We start from the raw sequence: 16480 nt of genomic DNA, 5'->3' as shown, positions 1-16480 counted from the left end.
CGCAAATGTGGAAGGGATGCATGAATGAAAATGTGAAACCCATCGTGATCCGACAAATGCGCACGACAAAAGCGTGCCGACGAAACTGTGGCGCGAAAGCCGTGATGTCATCAACGCGCTGACAACAGCGCGCCGACAACAGCGCGCCGACAGAAGCACGATTTAAGTTAAGGTAAGGGTTAGGTTCAGGGTTAGGTTTAGGGTTAGGTTCAGGGTTAGGTTTAGGGTTAGGTTTAGAGTTAGGTTCAGGGTTAGGTTCAGGGTTAGGTTTAGGATTAGGTTCAGGGTTAGGTTTAGGGTTAGGTTCAGGGTTAGGTTTAGGGTTAGGTTTAGGGTTAGGTTCAGGGTTAGGTTTAGGATTAGGTTCAGGGTTAGGTTTAGGGTTAGGTTCAGGGTTAGGTTCAGGGTTAGGTTTAGGGTTAGGTTCAGGGTTAGGTTTAGGGTTAGGTTTAGGGTTAGGTTTAGGATTAGGTTCAGGGTTAGGTTTAGGGTTAGGTTCAGGGTTAGGTTTAGGATTAGGTTCAGGGTTAGGTTTAGGGTTAGGTTCAGGGTTAGGTTTAGGATTAGGTTCAGGGTTAGGTTTAGGGTTAGGTTTAGGGTTAGGTTTAGAGCGCGCTTCTTTCGGTGTGCTGTTGTTGGCACGCTTCTGCGCTTATTCGTTGGCACGATTGAGAACTCGCGGTTTTGTCGCCGCGGTTTTGTCGGGCGCGGTTTTGTCGAGCGCGCATTTGTCGGTAAACCAAAACCCATCACTGAACAGGATGGCAAATGTTTATCAGTGGAATTAAACTTAGATTTGACTATTACTTTTTTACCGATTTCAGAACTCTAAGCTACGCATAAATCCACATTTCAAGGAATTGAAACAGCTGAATACCCTGGCAAAGAAAAGCTTGCCTCTTTTTCATAAAACTTTCAAGAAGCTCAGATTTTCCCACTGAAGTACACCACAGAATCTGGATTGTAAAAATCTGTATGTTAGTAAAATGTTAGCTTTCTATATTTTTTTTCTCTCTGACTAGTGGTCAGTCAGATTTATGTAGCTTAGAAGTGGCAGTCCTAAATATGGGAGGAAAACTAAAAGGAAAATAAGATTGAAGGTTCGAATGTGGGTAAGAGGCGATGGATAAAGGAAAACAGAGTAAAAGAACATCTTTAAGAATATATTTCAGTAATATGTACTAATGTTAGAATTATACAGGTTGGATAATTATTTTAGCAGTGTGATAGATGTCAGGATAATATTTTAATATAAATAGATATGAAGAATTGGAAAATTAGATTTTGAATGACTGTACAACTGTATATGTATAAAAATATGAATAGCAGTGAAATGTTAGAATTAAATAATGGGTGATTATTAAGGTGTGTGTGTGTATTAATAATAGAATTATATGGATTGAAGAATTGGAAAGAACGCAAGTACTTTAAATATATAAATGATTGTGATTGGTATTAAAACTGTATACAGAGATATTGAATAATGCAAAAACGAAGGATGAAATTCTGATTTAATTAAGGAAATATGAATAACAAAAAACGTTAGAAACACATCTTTGAATATTATAGCAATATGTAGGAGGGAAAAAGTTAAAATAGGGATAGAAAATAGAGAGGAATAATAGTAATTATATATTAATATGTTAAGATATGCAAAAGGACAGAAAGATGGTTCAGAAATGAAAGGTGATAACATATGAAATAATGGAAATGAAATGTTATATTTAGGACTAATAAGACACAATGTTTATGCATACTGAAACATATCACAGATACCACACCATTCACACAGTAATATGTATAAAGAATATAAAAAATAAAAAAATGTGATTTGATTTTCCCTGTAAGCCGCCCTGAGTCTCTTTGAGAGTGGGCGGCATACAAGCTAATTAAATAAACAAATAAATAAATGATTTCTCCCCCCCCCCACAAAAAAAACCCCCCAGAATTAATTCTCTGGAAAAAAAGAAGAACTTTTTCATCTGTTTAACTCGTTAATGCAGAAACATTACTAGACTCTGTTAAAGAATTTTGGTATCTGCAGCGAATTCTTTTAAACGTAAGCCGTGGCTAAGAAAGGAAGAAGTGTAGGCTTACGTTTAAAGTTGTTAACAAGCGTGACAGTGACAACAAACACCTTTGCGCAGCCTTAATCTTACTCATGATAGCACATGGGGGGGGGCGGGTGAGGAATCAGTATATTTGCATAACCAGTCCATTCTAGGATTGAGGATAATTGTCTGAAGGCTGGTAAGCCCTTCAATTGATGGAATTTATGAAGAATGGTTGCAGGATTTGGGTTTGGCCAGTTTTGAGGAAAAAAAGGACTAGGGGAGGTATTTGAGAGGCTACCACAAAGAAGAGGGGCTCAACTTATTTTCCAAAGCACCCGAGCTTGGTGGTTTTCTTGCAGACATTTCATGGACCAGCTAGGGAACGACATCAGTGGTAGAAGAGAAGTGGGATCTGTGGGAGGGAGGAGGAGGAAGATTGTGAGGTCCTTGCTGCTCTCTGAGCTTGGTGGTTTTCTTGCAGATGTTTCAGTGTGCTTTCTTTTTTTGACAATAAGTCCAATTTAACTCAAGGAGCTTACCTCTGAATTGATTGGCACGTAAACCCCCAAAGAAATCCAGGCGCGTCCTCTGTTTAAAGACAGCATCTTCTGGGATCTCGCTAAATCCTTTTAAAACCTTATCACAATCATTTCAGTTCTATAGCAACCCAATCCTGCCTTAAGTAAGACTTCCGATCAAGACTTTACACTCTGTGCTGCTGGAGTGATAAAACACCAGGATTATCTGAGTAGTTGTGTATTGGTTGTGACAATAGTTGTGGTTGAGAGCCGAGGTGGCGCAGTGGTTAAATGCAGCACTGCAGGCTACTTCAGCTGACTGCAGTTCTGCAGTTCGGCTGTTCAAATCTCACCGGCTCAAGGGTTGACTCAGCCTTCCATCCTTCCGAGGTGGGTAAAATGAGGACCCAGATTGTTGTTGGGGGCAACATGCTGACTCTGTAAACCGCTTAGAGAGGGCTGAAAGCCCTATGAAGCGGTATATAAGTCTAACTGCTATTGCTATGTGTCCCCCTAGAGAGGTGGCTCATTGTAGATGACACAACAACACATCTAGTTGGGGTTTTTAAACTGTTAATATTTTTTAAACGTGATTTTGTTTGATGACTTTATTAGCACAGTGTTATGAAACATTCCTATGCTTTATGCAGATGCTACCACTCTGATGGCAGAAAGTGAAGAGGAACTAAAGAGCCTCTTGATGCTGGTGAAAGAGGAAAGTACAAAAGTTGGCTTGAAACTCAACATTATGAAAACTAAGACCATGGCATCTGGCCCTCTCAATCCCTGGCAAATAGATGGGGGAGAAATGGAGGTAGCGACAGATTTTATTTTCCTGGGCTCCAAGATCACCGCAGATGTGGACTGCAGCCAAGGAATTAAAAGAGGCTTGCTCCTGGGGAGGAAAGCGATGGAAAATCTAGACAGCCGACTAAAAAGCAGAGACATCACCCTGCCAACAAAAGTGCATCTAGTCAAGGTTATGGTTTCCCCAGTTGCAATGGATGGCTGTGAAGGTTGGACCATAAGGAAGGCTGAGCGCCAAAGAATGGAGGCCCTTGAACTCTGGTGCTGGAGAAGAAGACTCCTGCATTGAGTCCCTTGGACTGCAAGGCCATCCAACCGGTCAGTCCTAGAGGAGATCAACCCTGGCTGCTCTTTAGAAGGCCAGATCCTGAAGAGGAAACTCAGCTGAGATTATGTAAGAATACTTCACAGCTGATATTTTCCCCTCCTTTGGATAATAAAACAAATTTTAAAAATTACAATTTTTAAAGACTTTCTGCCAGTTTCATATAAATTAATTACCCACCAGGGAATAGTTTCTAGTTATCTAGCATGCTTCTCTGAAAAATAGCACCACTGAGCCTCATCCGCCTCTCTTCTCTAAATTCACCTCTCTAAATTAGCAGATGAAGAAGGAGAGTGCAAAAACTTGTCTTGAAACTCAACATTAAGAAAACTAAGGTCATGGCACCCAACCATCTCAATTCCTGGCAAATCAATGGGGAAGAAATGGAGGTAGTGGCAGATTTTACTTTCCTGGGCTCCAAGACCACCGCAGATGGGGACTGCAAGGCCATCCAACCGATCAGTCCTAGAGGAGATCAACCCTGACTGGTCTTTAGAAGGCCAGATCCTGAAGAGGAAACTCAAAGACTTTGGCCACCTAAGGAGAAGGAAGAAGGACTCCCTGGAGAAGAGCCTCATGCTGGGAACGATGGAGGGCAAAAGAAGAAGAAGGAGGGGACAACAGAGAAGGAGGTGGCTGGATGGAGTCACTGAAGCAGTTAGCGTGAGCTTCAATGGACTCCAGAGGATGGTAGAGGACAGGAAGCCCTGGAGGAACGTGGTCAATGGGGTTGTGATGGGCCGGACACGACTTCACAACTAACAACAACATAAAACATTTCTATCAAGCAGAAAAATAACAATATGTGTGACATTGGTCAAAGAGACATTCTGTCATCTAAAGAATTTCACGATGGACAATCTTTAGCTTGACTATGAGTTTTAAACCTTCCTGCTGTTGTGTTAAACTGAAGATTTGGTAAATTCTCTGGTGACGTGAAACCTTCGTTTCCCGTTCAGCCAAGGAGCTAATCTTTCTCTTGGTTTTATAACGGCTCCTATCTATTGCTCCTCTGACAACCAAAATCATTGGACTGTAATTTTCTAAAATAGTATATCACCGTAACAAATTAATAACCTACATGGGCTCATATTGCTATTGATGGGTCTTAAAATGAAAAGATTGTAAAAACAACAACAACAAGAAACCAGAGTCTGTACTGTCAAGATATATATCTTTTTAAAAAAATGAGATATTAAACATAATACTCCTATGGTCAGCCACCATATTTTAATAAGTACTGGAAAATTCATAAAATCCTAATGAATCATGCTTGCTTACAGTAATGACTCTCTAAAAGGATGCAAATGACCAGCTGTCTGCAAGGAATCTAAATCCTTCCATTCCCCACCATCCAGTCAAGAGCTGAAGAAGCTTCTTGGATGAGAAGCGAAACATCTTTAAAGAAAAACCAGAAAGTCCAGTTGTCTCTTGAAAAAAGCACCTTTGGGACAATCATGGCCTGGAGGACTGAATCTCTACAGATTTATAGCTACACAATTTGGGATGAAGACCCTTCGAATGGTGTTGAAGTAGGAATGGGTTTCCAGAAGGGAAAATTGCAGACTACAGGAACCATTTGCACCACTCAGGTGACCCCAGAGGACAGAGATAAACCTTCAAGTGGCCTCAACGACTCTCTAAAAGGATGCAAATGACCAGCTGTCTGCAAGGAGTATAAATCCTTCTGTTCCCCACCATCCAGTCAGAGCTGAAGAAGCTTCTGGGATGAGCAGTGAATCGACTTCTAAGGAAAACCAGAAAATTCACTTGCCTCCTGAAAAAGGAACCATTGGGACAGGACTTTGACAGTCTTTATTTATGTTGAGTTTGTTATTTGAAGAAGACTTTAGCTTTTATCGAGAGAAAGCAAGGAAGGCCAGCCTACATACGCTGGATTCACTCCCCTGATTTTTAAGGAATTGCATTTATGAGATGCGTTACTTCTTCATTTTTGAAAGTTTCGTGGCTGAATAGTTGTAAATTGAGGACTACCTCTGTATCTGCATGAAGAAAACTGATTAGCGTTTGAAATCCAGATTAAAACCAACAAATGCTCTGTTTTACACATTGGCAAAAAAAAACCCCAGAAGACTAAATACAATCTGGTTGGACACGACCTTGTAGATGAACCTCACTCCGTCAAGGATCTTGGAGTACTCATCTCAAACGATCTCAGTGTCAGAAGTAACACCACTGCCAAGAAGGCATTAAGAGTTGTTAACCTAATCTTGCGTAGCTTCTTCTCTGGTAATATTGTACTGCTAACTAGAGCATGCAAAACCTTTGCTAGACCAATCCTCCAATACAGCTAATCTGTTTGGAACCCACACTGCATATCGGACGTTAATACAATCGAGCGAGTCCAGAGGTATTTCACGAGAAGAGTCCTCCACTCCTCTGCTCGCGACAGAATCCCTTAGGCCACCAGGCTTGAAATTTTGGGCTTAGACAAATTAGAACTTTGCCGTCTTCGATCCGACCTAAGCGTAGTACATAAAATTATCTGCTACAATGTCCTACCTGTCAATGACTACTTCAGCTTCAACCACAACAACACACAAACTCACAATAGATACAAACTCAAGGTAAACCGCTCCAAACTCGATTGCAGAAAATACGACTTCAGCAACAGAGTGGTCAACGCCTGAAATCCTCTACCCGACTCTGTGGTTTCTTCCCCAAACCCCCAAAACTTTAACCTTAGTCTGTCTACGGTTGACTTCACCCCATTCCTCAGAGGTCTGTAAGGGGCGTGCATAAGTGCACCAATGTGCCTTCTGTCCCTGTCCTAATATTCCCTTGTATTCGTATCCATTTCACGTATTCATAATCATGTCTATACTTATATCTGTTATCTAATTCATACTTGACGAAATAAATAAAATAAATAAAATAAAATAATAAATAATAAAATGAATAAAAAATAAAAAATAAATAAGATAAAAAACAAATAAAATGAATAAAATAAATAAAAAACAAATAAAACAAATAAAAATAAAAAAATAATAAATAAATAAAATAAAAAACAAAATAAAAAACAAATAAAATAAATAAAATAAATAAAAAACAAATAAAACAAATAAAACAAATAAAACAACAAATAAAACAAATAAAATAAATAAATAAAATAATAAATAAAATAAATAAAATAAATAACAAATAAAATAAACAAAATAAATAAATAAAATAATAAAATAAATAAAATAAATTTAAAAACAAATAAAATAAATGCTGCTGTTGGATTTTTACAAAATATGGAATAGAATTTATAAGTGGCTAGGAAACAGAAGCCAAAATAGAAAATAGAAGTCCCTTTTTTTTTGTTTTTTTCCTAAACTAGTATTGGATAAAAATTAACCAAAGTTACCAATTACTATCAAACTTAAAAGTATTGACCATCGTGTAAATATAATGGGGATAGGAACCATTAATATGATTCCAATTGCTAATGCATCTATTACCGTGGTCAAAACCGGGAGGAAGGCAATGTAGAATAGAGAACTTCAAAGGCTAAACAAATGCTCTGATACAGAACGCTGTAAAACTATTTTATATAGTATAAATAAGCCAACCCGCCAACCAATAAATGCTGGAGGAGCTTCGCCCGATGAGGCTTGATGGGGTTTAATAGAGGCTGGAATTTTTTCCTCCTCCTCCTCCTATTATTATTTTATTCAATCCCAGAGAGCGAGAGAAAGTGAAAGTGATGGAGAAAGTGGCCTCTCTCTCCCCCCCCCCTTTTGAAGAGAGTTCCTTCCAGCGGCTGGACCCCCCCCCCACCCACCTCCACCCCCAACGTGGAAAGAAGCCCCCAGGGCTGTGTTGGGAGGGGGGAGGAGAAGATGGGAGGGGGGCGACGGGGAGGGCGGGAGGGGGAGAAAGTCGGGTCCCTCTCCCCGCCTGGCGCGCCCCGTTGAAGGAGCCAGAAACCTGGGGTCCAAGCGCGCGTCCCCTTCTTCTCCTCCTCCTCCTCCCTCCTTCCTTCATTCCTTCCCTCTCTCCCCACCCACCGCTGGCTGTGCTCTCCGCCTTCTCTCTCGCCTCCCCGTTTTGTGGCTCTGCCAGGCGAGCCAGCCTCTCTTCTCTCTCTCTCTCTCCGGTCTTCACTACCGGGTCAGCGCGGCGGAGAGCCCGTCTCAGCCAGCCCAGCTCGCCCCCCGCCTCCGTTCCAGGCGTGCACAGCCCACCCACCCTCGCCCCACACTTACCTTGCAACTAGTCTGGCTGGCAGGCAGAGAGAGGGAGAGACAGACAGACAGACAGACAGAGCAGCATCCCAGCATCCGAGCTGCAGCGGCGGCGGGGGTGGGGGGCTGCAGCGGGGGCTCTCTCTGCTGCTGCTGCTGCCATGGCTTGCGGCTCCCGCCTCGGCCGCCGCTAGAGCGAGCCCGAGGGGGACCGGCCTCCCCCCTCCCTCCCCCCTTCCTTTTCCTTCCTTCTCTCCTTCCTTCCTTCCCCATCCCTTCTTCCACTCCATCCCTCCCTCTCTCTCTCTCCCTAATTCCCACCCGCCGCCCAGCCAGACTAAGGCGGGGAGCAGCAGCCTCCTCGTCTCTTCCTCCTCCTCCTCCTCCCCTCCTTCCTCGCCCCCTCCCCGCCTTCCTCTTCCTTCCTTCCTTCTCCCCATCCCTTCTTCCTCCCCCATCCCTCCCACCCTCCTTCCCATCCGCCGCCCAGCCAGACTAAGGCGGGGAGCAGCAGCAGCAGCAGCAAGCCTCCTCCTCTCTTCTTCCTCCTCCTCCTCCTTCTTTCCCTCCTTCCTCGCCCACCCTCCCTCCTCCCCGCCAAAGGGAACTCCAAGGGCACCCCGAGGCCGGGAGGGAAGGCAGCCGTCGCCCCCCTCCCCAAGGCAATGTCCAAGGGGGGCTTGAAGAAGAAAAGCCACTGGACCAACCGCGTCCATGAATGCGCCGTGGTGAGGAACGCCGAGGGGCAGCTGGGCTTCGAGCTGAAAGGGGGAGCGGAGAACGGGCAGTTCCCCTACCTGGGGGAGGTGAGAGCCGGCAAGGTGGTCTACGAGAGCGGCGGGAAGTTGGTGCCCGAGGAGCTGCTGCTGGAGGTCAACGAGACCCCCGTGGCCGGGCTAACCATCCGGGATGTCTTGGCCGTCATCAAGCATTGTAAAGACCCCATCCGGCTGAAGTGTGTCAAACAAGGTAAGGGCCGCGGGGGGGAAAGGAGGGGAAGAGAAGCGGGGCAGGGGGGGTGTCTTGGGGGGCTCCTCGCCTCCGCAGAGCAACTTTGAGACTTTCCAGGAGGGTCTGCGTGTCCCCCCAAACCCCTCCGACACCGGACGCTTCCTTCTGCGTTAGGAACAGCAGCTGAGCCGGGCCAGGGGGGGGGGGGGGGACAACCAACGGCCCAACAAGGGAAAAAAAGGCCGGGGGTCTTTGGGATCTGGCGGGACGGTGGGGCAGGTGGGGGGGAGAAGAACCATGCCGAGGGATGGAGCTCCTCTCCTCCTTTCTCCTCCCCCCCCCCCTGTCACTACTTCGGGCCCTTTTCTCTGAGCGCGTGCAGAGCGCTCTGTTTTTGCTGCGCAGAGTTTTTATTTTTTCTCTCTTGGATATTTTTTTTGTGGGGGGGGGTATTGCTGGTTGGGGGATTAAAAAGAAACTCCGCTGAACTTTTTATTTGGGGAGGGGGGGCGTTTTGGTGGAGTGTGCGCCTGCCGCGGGTGGGGGCGGGGGCTGGGAAAGCATCTTTGGGGGAATGCCAAGCCAGGAAATCTGTGGGATGGCTCGGGGGCGCTCGACTTGGGCACCGAGGAGACGCTGCATCCGAAATGGGGGGGTGGGGTGTCCTGCGGGATTCCTGCCTTTGCAGGGGGAGAGGGGGAACTGACAACCCCCCCCCAAAAAAAAGATGGGGGTGCACTAAGATGCTTCAATTAAAAAGGGGGTGGGGGAGGCAACAATCTAGGAATTTGGAACTTGGCAACGAAGACGCAACAAGGGCTAGAAACCCACCCATTCATTACTAGTAGTTTGCGGGGACGGTGGTAATTACTCCTAAGATAGCTCTCGGTTGAGGGGGGGGGGGGGTTAAGGCGGAGCTTGATTGAATGGGCTTTTCCTCCCACCTCCGGATTTGCGTCCTATGCGGGGCAGAGAAGCTGCATTGCACAATCTTTCAGCCGGTTGCAACGCTGGGTGGTTTTTGACTCGGATGTCTTATCTTTGCGACCTCTCCAAACGATTCGAGAAAAGGGATGTTAAAATCCCCGGGACCGCTGTGAGTCAGCAAAGGGATTTCACCTTTCCCTTACACAGTGTCTCTCTGCTGCCCTCTGGTGATGGTCTGGATAATGCAATCGAAGTTGAGTTGACAGTTCAAGCGATTTTTTCACTTTCTTTGTTGACTTCAGAGGTTACCCAAAAAAAAAAACATTTGACCTGGGACATTCCGGCAGTAAAGGGTTTCTTCTGGGCTTTTCGTGGCAGGGCGTCTTGGCGACACTAGAGTGGCCCAAAAGATAAAAGATTGCAAATGGTGGTTAAACATTTCGTTTAAAAAAAATAATTGGTATGGAAAGGAGTTATTTATTTATCCAAGAATACTGAAGCTGTTTTCTTCCATCCCCGAGCTGCCGTCAAAGGCCATAAAAAGTCTTGATGTCAAAACGACTTTGGGTTTTATGGAGCTACGTGGCTGCGCTGCAGTTTTTGAAACTTGAAAGTGCTTGGTCATAAAACGACATCCCCCTTGGTGAATTAGTTAACCTTTTTCTGCATTGATTTCGGGAACGTAGATCGTTAAAATCTGTCCTATTAAAATCTATTCTTGAATAGATCCAAGAAATCCCAGGAGGATTCAGCAAGAAGGACAGTAGATCTTCGGTAACAAATCAGAAGCTGTGAAATATGTACCATTTGAAAACTGACCTCAGAGCATAGCGTCCTAAGCCAAGAAGAGAAGTGTTTATTCATTCAGAATATTTATATTTAAATAAATGCAGGCATTGATAACATATAGATGAATGGGGCAGCGGCCTAATTGTGAAGACGCTTGCCTCCCACTGAAAAGGTTGAGAGTTCAATCCTAGGATGAGCTGATATTTTTCTCCTAGGGCTCAAAGAGAAAATATCTGCTGTGAACCCCATGTAGGTGTCGGGAAGGGCATCCAGCTAGTAAATGCTTAGCTCCATCTAGACTCTACCCCAAATTAAGGGATTACGGAGTCATAAAAAGGGAGTTTATTGACAACATATAAAATCTGACAACTGAGGGAGAGCCTCGGTTAAACTAAAGAAATTATAGTGTAATGTTGTTGCTAAGAATCCTCTTAAAATCATACCTAACTTTGTTCAAGAAAATCCTTAAGGTAGGAAGGAATGTAAAAGTGAATATTCTCAGCTTCATGTTTATTATTAGCATGGGATTGATAAATCCAAAGATAACAATGGAAAGATGCTATCCATGCAGTTACATGGGGGAAGGCTTAGATTTTGGGGAATTTTCTGAACATTTGTACATATATTTTTACACTGAACGTTGCAAAAGTTTCAAGAGAACCGCAGTGATACATAAAGAAACTTTTAGGTGGAACAACTAACAACAAAGTTGACTTGTTCTCTGTGGTTTATTTCCTAAACAAAGTCATCCAACATTCAACCAGCCAGAGTCAGGGAAAATAATGGCCTTCTTTCTCAGTTAAGCTTAATAAAGGTATGACTATAATTCATTGATTGGTTGGTGATTGATTTTGTGCCATCAGAGGTTATTTGGCTTAATTCTTCCCCATATAAAATCACAGGCTTTGGTAGGTAGGAAATTTTCACTATGCAGATTCTAGACTCTCGTCCTTCTCTAATCAAAAGAAATTTCTGAAGTCATCATCTTCTTCTTCTTGTTAATTGCAAAGTCATGTCCAACCCATCGCGACCCCATGGACCACGTTCCTCCAGGCCTTCCTGTCCCGTACCATTATTAGCTTAACAATGGGGGTGATTCGCTTAACTACTGTGGCAAGAAAGATAGTAAAACGGGACAAAACTCACCCAGGAATGGAAAATTTGGATTTTTAACCACTTGACAGCTTCTCAAATGCTCAAATGTGTTAAGCAGGGCTGGGGAAACTGAAGTCAAAGCTTCCTATCTGATCAAAAGAAGGACTAGGGGTGACATGATAGCAGTCTTCCAATATCTCAGGGGCTGCCCCCAAGAAGTGGGAGTCAAGCTATTCTCCAAGGCACCTGAGGGCAGGACAAGAAGCAATGGGTGGAAACTAATCAGGGAGAGAAGCAACTTAGAACTAATGATAAATTTCCTGACAGTGAGAACAATTAATCAATGGAACAACTTGCCTCCAGAAGTTGTGAATGCTCCAACACTGGACGTTTTTAAGAAGATGTTGGATATCCATTTGTCTGAAGTGGTGTAGGGTTTCCTGCCTAAGCAGGGGGTTGGACTAGAAGACCTCCAAGGTCCCTTCCGACTCTGTTGTTCTGTTCTATTCTTTCTTCTCTGTCAGTGAGAACAATTAATCATTGGAATGGCTTGCTTCCCAATACTGTGGGTGGTCCATCCTTAGAGGTTTTTCCAGAAATGATACGGACAGCCATTTGCCTGGAATTGGTAGAGGGTCTCCTGCTTGGCCCAGGGTTGGACTAGAAGGCCTTCAAGGTCCCTTCCAACTCTGTTATTTGAGCTGAATGTGATGCAGCTACCCTCCCCTCCCTAGCTACATGATCAAAATTCAAGCATGCATTTATGACGTTTGCAGCATCCAAAAATTATCACATCCTCATTGGTAAAATTTTCAGCTGGATTCTGACAAGCAAAGTCAATGGGAGAAAGCTGGATTCATAGAATAGAATAGAATAGAATAGAATAGAATAGAATAGAATAGAATAGAACAGAATTATTGGCCAAGTATGGCTGGACACACAAGGAATTTGTCTTTGGTGCATATGCTCTCAGTGTACAAAGAAAAATAAAATAACATAATTAAGAATCATAAGATACAACAGTTAGTGATAGTCATAGGTTACTAATAAGCAATCAAATCACACTAGGAAACAAATAAAACAATATAAATTGTAAAGATACAAGCAACATAGGTAATGGTAAAGGTTCTCCTCGCACATATGTGCTAGTCCTTCCCAACTCTAGGGGGCGGTGCTCATCTCTGTTTCAAAGCAGAAGAGCCAGCGCTGTCCGAAGACATCTCCGTGGTCATGTGGCTGGCATGCCTCAACACCGAAGGCGCACGGAACGCTGTTACCTTCCCATCAAAGGGGGGGGGGGCTATTTTTTACTTGCATTTTTTTACATGCTTTCGAACTGCTAGGCTGGCAGAAGCTGGGACAAGTAACGGGAGCTCACTCCGTTACGTGCGCTAGGGATTCAAACCGCCTACCTTTCTGATCGACAAACTCAGCGTCTTAGCCACTGAGCCAGCACGTCCCTTCCCCTTATAAAGGGAAGAGGAAATCCAGGTGAAGCTCTAGTTAAAAAAAAGAAGTGACAAGGAGATGCAAACATGCAGAAAATCCACCAGGGAGTAAATAGCTTTTTTTATTATTTTTGTACAGAATTGTAGATGAGACAAGTTCCTGATAACTTCGAGGGGCAAAGTTTAAGCTATTTTCTTTGGCTAATTACTTGCAATAAATCTCCGCTTTTGCATGATTCAGAGAGTGGAACGGATCCAAAGTTTGAAGTTGAGCATTTTTGATTTTCCTGCTCTGTCTCATCGAGTAAGGTCAAACCGTTAAAATGATTACAACTTGGAGTTGTGTGTGTGTGTGTGTGTGCAGAAAATTATCCTTTGGGGGATGCTTTAGATCGGATGGAATTTTTTTATCGCTTGTGATGGGAAGGGAAGGCATTATTTAAGGCAGACAATCAACACATACCTTCGTTTAGCAAACTTTGCATCAAATGGACAACATTTGACACCTTCACCCCAAAGTCAGCTGTCCCCAAACACTCTAGATAATAAATGCCGTGGTTCATTTAACAATGATGGCCAGGACAGTTGCAAAACGGAGCCAAGCTCAGCGAGCAACTGTCTCCCTTAGCCACAGAAATGCGGAGCTCAGTTGTAGCCCGTTATAAGTCAAGGACTGACCAACCATAGTGCTCTTTTGCAGGGCTAACAGTCACCACGCTGCCCGATGGAGGCAGATGGAATTGCTTATTTTATAAGATAGCAATAGCAATAGCAATAGCAGTTAGACTTATATACCGCTTCATAGGGCTTTCAGCCCTCTCTAAGCGGATTACAGAGTCAGCCTATCGCCCCCCACAGTCTGGGTCCTCATTTTACCCACCTCGGAAGGATGGAAGGCTGAGTCAACCCTGAGTCGGTGAGATTTGAACAGCCGAACTGCAGATAGCAGTCAGCTGAAGTGGCCTGCAGTACTGCACCCTAACCACTGCGCCACCTCGGCTCCTCAGTTTAACCTTTTTTTTTTTTTTTTTTTTTTGAAAAAAAGGCACTTTTCTGCAGTGGTGTAATTCAGCCAGTTCGATCCGGTTCGGGCGAACTGGTAGCGGTGGGAGGAAGGAGGCTCCATTACATCCCGTTTTTGACTCTCTGTGCATGCGCGGAAGGTCCTGCGCATGGGCAGAGGTGGTGCGCGCTCTCGCATTTGCGAACTGGTAGCAAAGGTAAGTGGATTTCACCACTGCTTTTCTGGCAATAGGAGAATTTAAGGCAACAGCGGGATTTTAAACTTTCTCATAGAGGAAGCTTCACCCAGTTTCTATACAGAGAGCTGTGACAAAACCTTGCCACATCTTTAAAATGTCTTTCAAATTAGTGGGCATCCTGCAGTGTTCAAAGCTGTCATTACCTTCTCACCTGCCTACGAAAAACTCTGACAACATTTGCCCCATTAATGCACTTTTTCTGCTACTCCTGGCTTGCTGGTCCAAGGGGGGGACAGCTGTCAATCACTTCAGCAGCAGCCCTAAAGCTTAACAAAATCTTCTTTATCCTTCTCCCTGCCTGCTTACTTCAAGCCCTCCCTATTTATTCCTTGATTCCCTGGGGATCAGCGTTGTTGACTCAAGAATCTTCAATAAATCTAGCTAGAAGCTAGAGTTTCTGGGATATTTTTCTCGATTGTTTTATACTATAGTAGATTCATATACTTCTTAGGGATTTATTTAGATTTTTAGCCTGCCTTTGCCTTTATCCTCTAATGTTTCCATATACTGTGGAGGATATGGGATGGATGGGATGGATGGGATGAATGGATGGATGGATGGATGTTTGACTTTTTAAGGACTTCTTTCAACTTAGATTGCTTTACTATTAATACCAATAGACTTATATACCATTTCACAGTCCTTTTACAGCCCTCTCTAAGTGGTTTACAGAGTCAGCCTCTTGTCCCCAACAATCTGGGTCCTCATTTTACCCACCTAGGAAGGATGGAAGGCTGAGTCAACCTTGTGCCAGTCAGGAACGAACTCCTGGCAATTGACAGAATTAGCCTACAATGCTGCATTCTAACCATGGTCCGTCCTTCCTTCCTTCCTTCCTTCCTTCCTTCCTTCCTTCCTTCCTTCCTTCCTTCCTTCCCTCCCTCCCTCCCTCCCTCCCTCCCTACCTCCCTCCCTCCTTCCTTCCTTTCCTTCCTTCCCCACTTACCAATAGCACTTAAATACCGCTTCACAGTGCTTTACAGCCCTCTCTAAGCAGTTTACAGGGTCAGCCTCTTGTCCCCAACAATCTGGGTCCTCATTTTACCCACCTAGGAAGGATGGAAGGCTGAGTCAACCTTGAGCCAGGCAGGAACGAACTCCTGGCAATTGGCAGAATTAGCCTACAATGCTGCATTCTAACCATGGTCCTTCCTTCCTTCCTTCCTTCCTTCCTTCCTTCCTTCCTTCCTTCCTTCCTTCCTTCCTTCCTTCCTTCCTTCCTTCCTTCCTTCCTTCCCCACTTACCAATAGCACTTATATATCGCTCCACATGCTTTTACAGCCCTTTCTAAGCAGTTTACAGAGTCAGCCTCTTGCCCCCAACAATCTGGGTCCTCATTTTACCCACCTCAGAAGGATGGAAGGCTGAGTCAACCTCACCAATACTACAACCTAATTGTAGTATTAGTGATTTATTTGTTTGTTTCTGTTTAGTAGTAGTTTATAATTAGCATTATAAGTATTAGTACTGCTTTATAAGGAAATCCACACTTAGAATTCTGCATCCTGTTTTGCTCACCCTATCATAAAAAAGATGTGGAGACTCTAGAAAGAGTGCAGAGAAGAGCAACGAAGAGGATTAGGAGGCTGGAGGCCAAAACATAGGAAGAACGGTTGCAGGAACTGGGTAGGTCTAGTTGAATGAAAAGAAGGAGTAGGGGAGACATGATAGCAGCGTTCCAAATTTGAGGGGCAACCACGAAGAAGACCTATTTTCCAAAGCACAAGAAGGCAAGGCAAGAAGCAATGGGTGGAAACTAATCAAGGAGAGAAACAACCTAGAACTAAAGAGATATTTCCTAACAGTGAGAACAATTAACCGGTGGGACGACTTGCCACCAGAAGTTGTGGATACTCCATCACTGGAGGCTTTTAAGAAGAGATTGGACAGCCACTTGTCTGGTATGATACAGGGTCTCCTGTTTGAGCAGCAGGCTGGACTAGAAGACCTCCAAGGTCCCTTCCAACTCTGATATTTTCTTTGGCATCTGTGTTTTGTCCTTTAGACTTAAGGGAAGAAAACAAGAGCTGTTGGTTTTTTTACCATTTACTATTAATTTACCATCAATTCAGAGTACTATTTATCATTATTTATACTTATATTGTACACACTT

General features: G+C 44.0%; 1 protein-coding gene across 1 annotated transcript in view; it reads left to right on the top strand.

Annotated features, from left to right (window-relative positions):
- The first annotated feature begins 8485 nt into the window (after positions 1–8485).
- LOC116511725 (membrane-associated guanylate kinase, WW and PDZ domain-containing protein 2-like) overlaps positions 8486–16480 on the top strand; it is a 107153-nt gene continuing 99158 nt past the window's right edge. The window contains exon 1 of the mRNA XM_032221892.1: positions 8486–8863. Coding sequence (XP_032077783.1) covers positions 8560–8863 — 304 coding nt within the window. The 5' untranslated portion in view covers positions 8486–8559. The remainder of the gene's footprint in view (positions 8864–16480) is intronic.

Source organism: Thamnophis elegans, chromosome 7, assembly GCF_009769535.1.
Source record: "Thamnophis elegans isolate rThaEle1 chromosome 7, rThaEle1.pri, whole genome shotgun sequence".
NCBI lineage: Eukaryota > Metazoa > Chordata > Lepidosauria > Squamata > Colubridae > Thamnophis > Thamnophis elegans.
The sequence above is the reverse complement of the archived record's forward strand: the minus strand, read 5'-3'. Positions and strand labels throughout refer to the sequence as shown.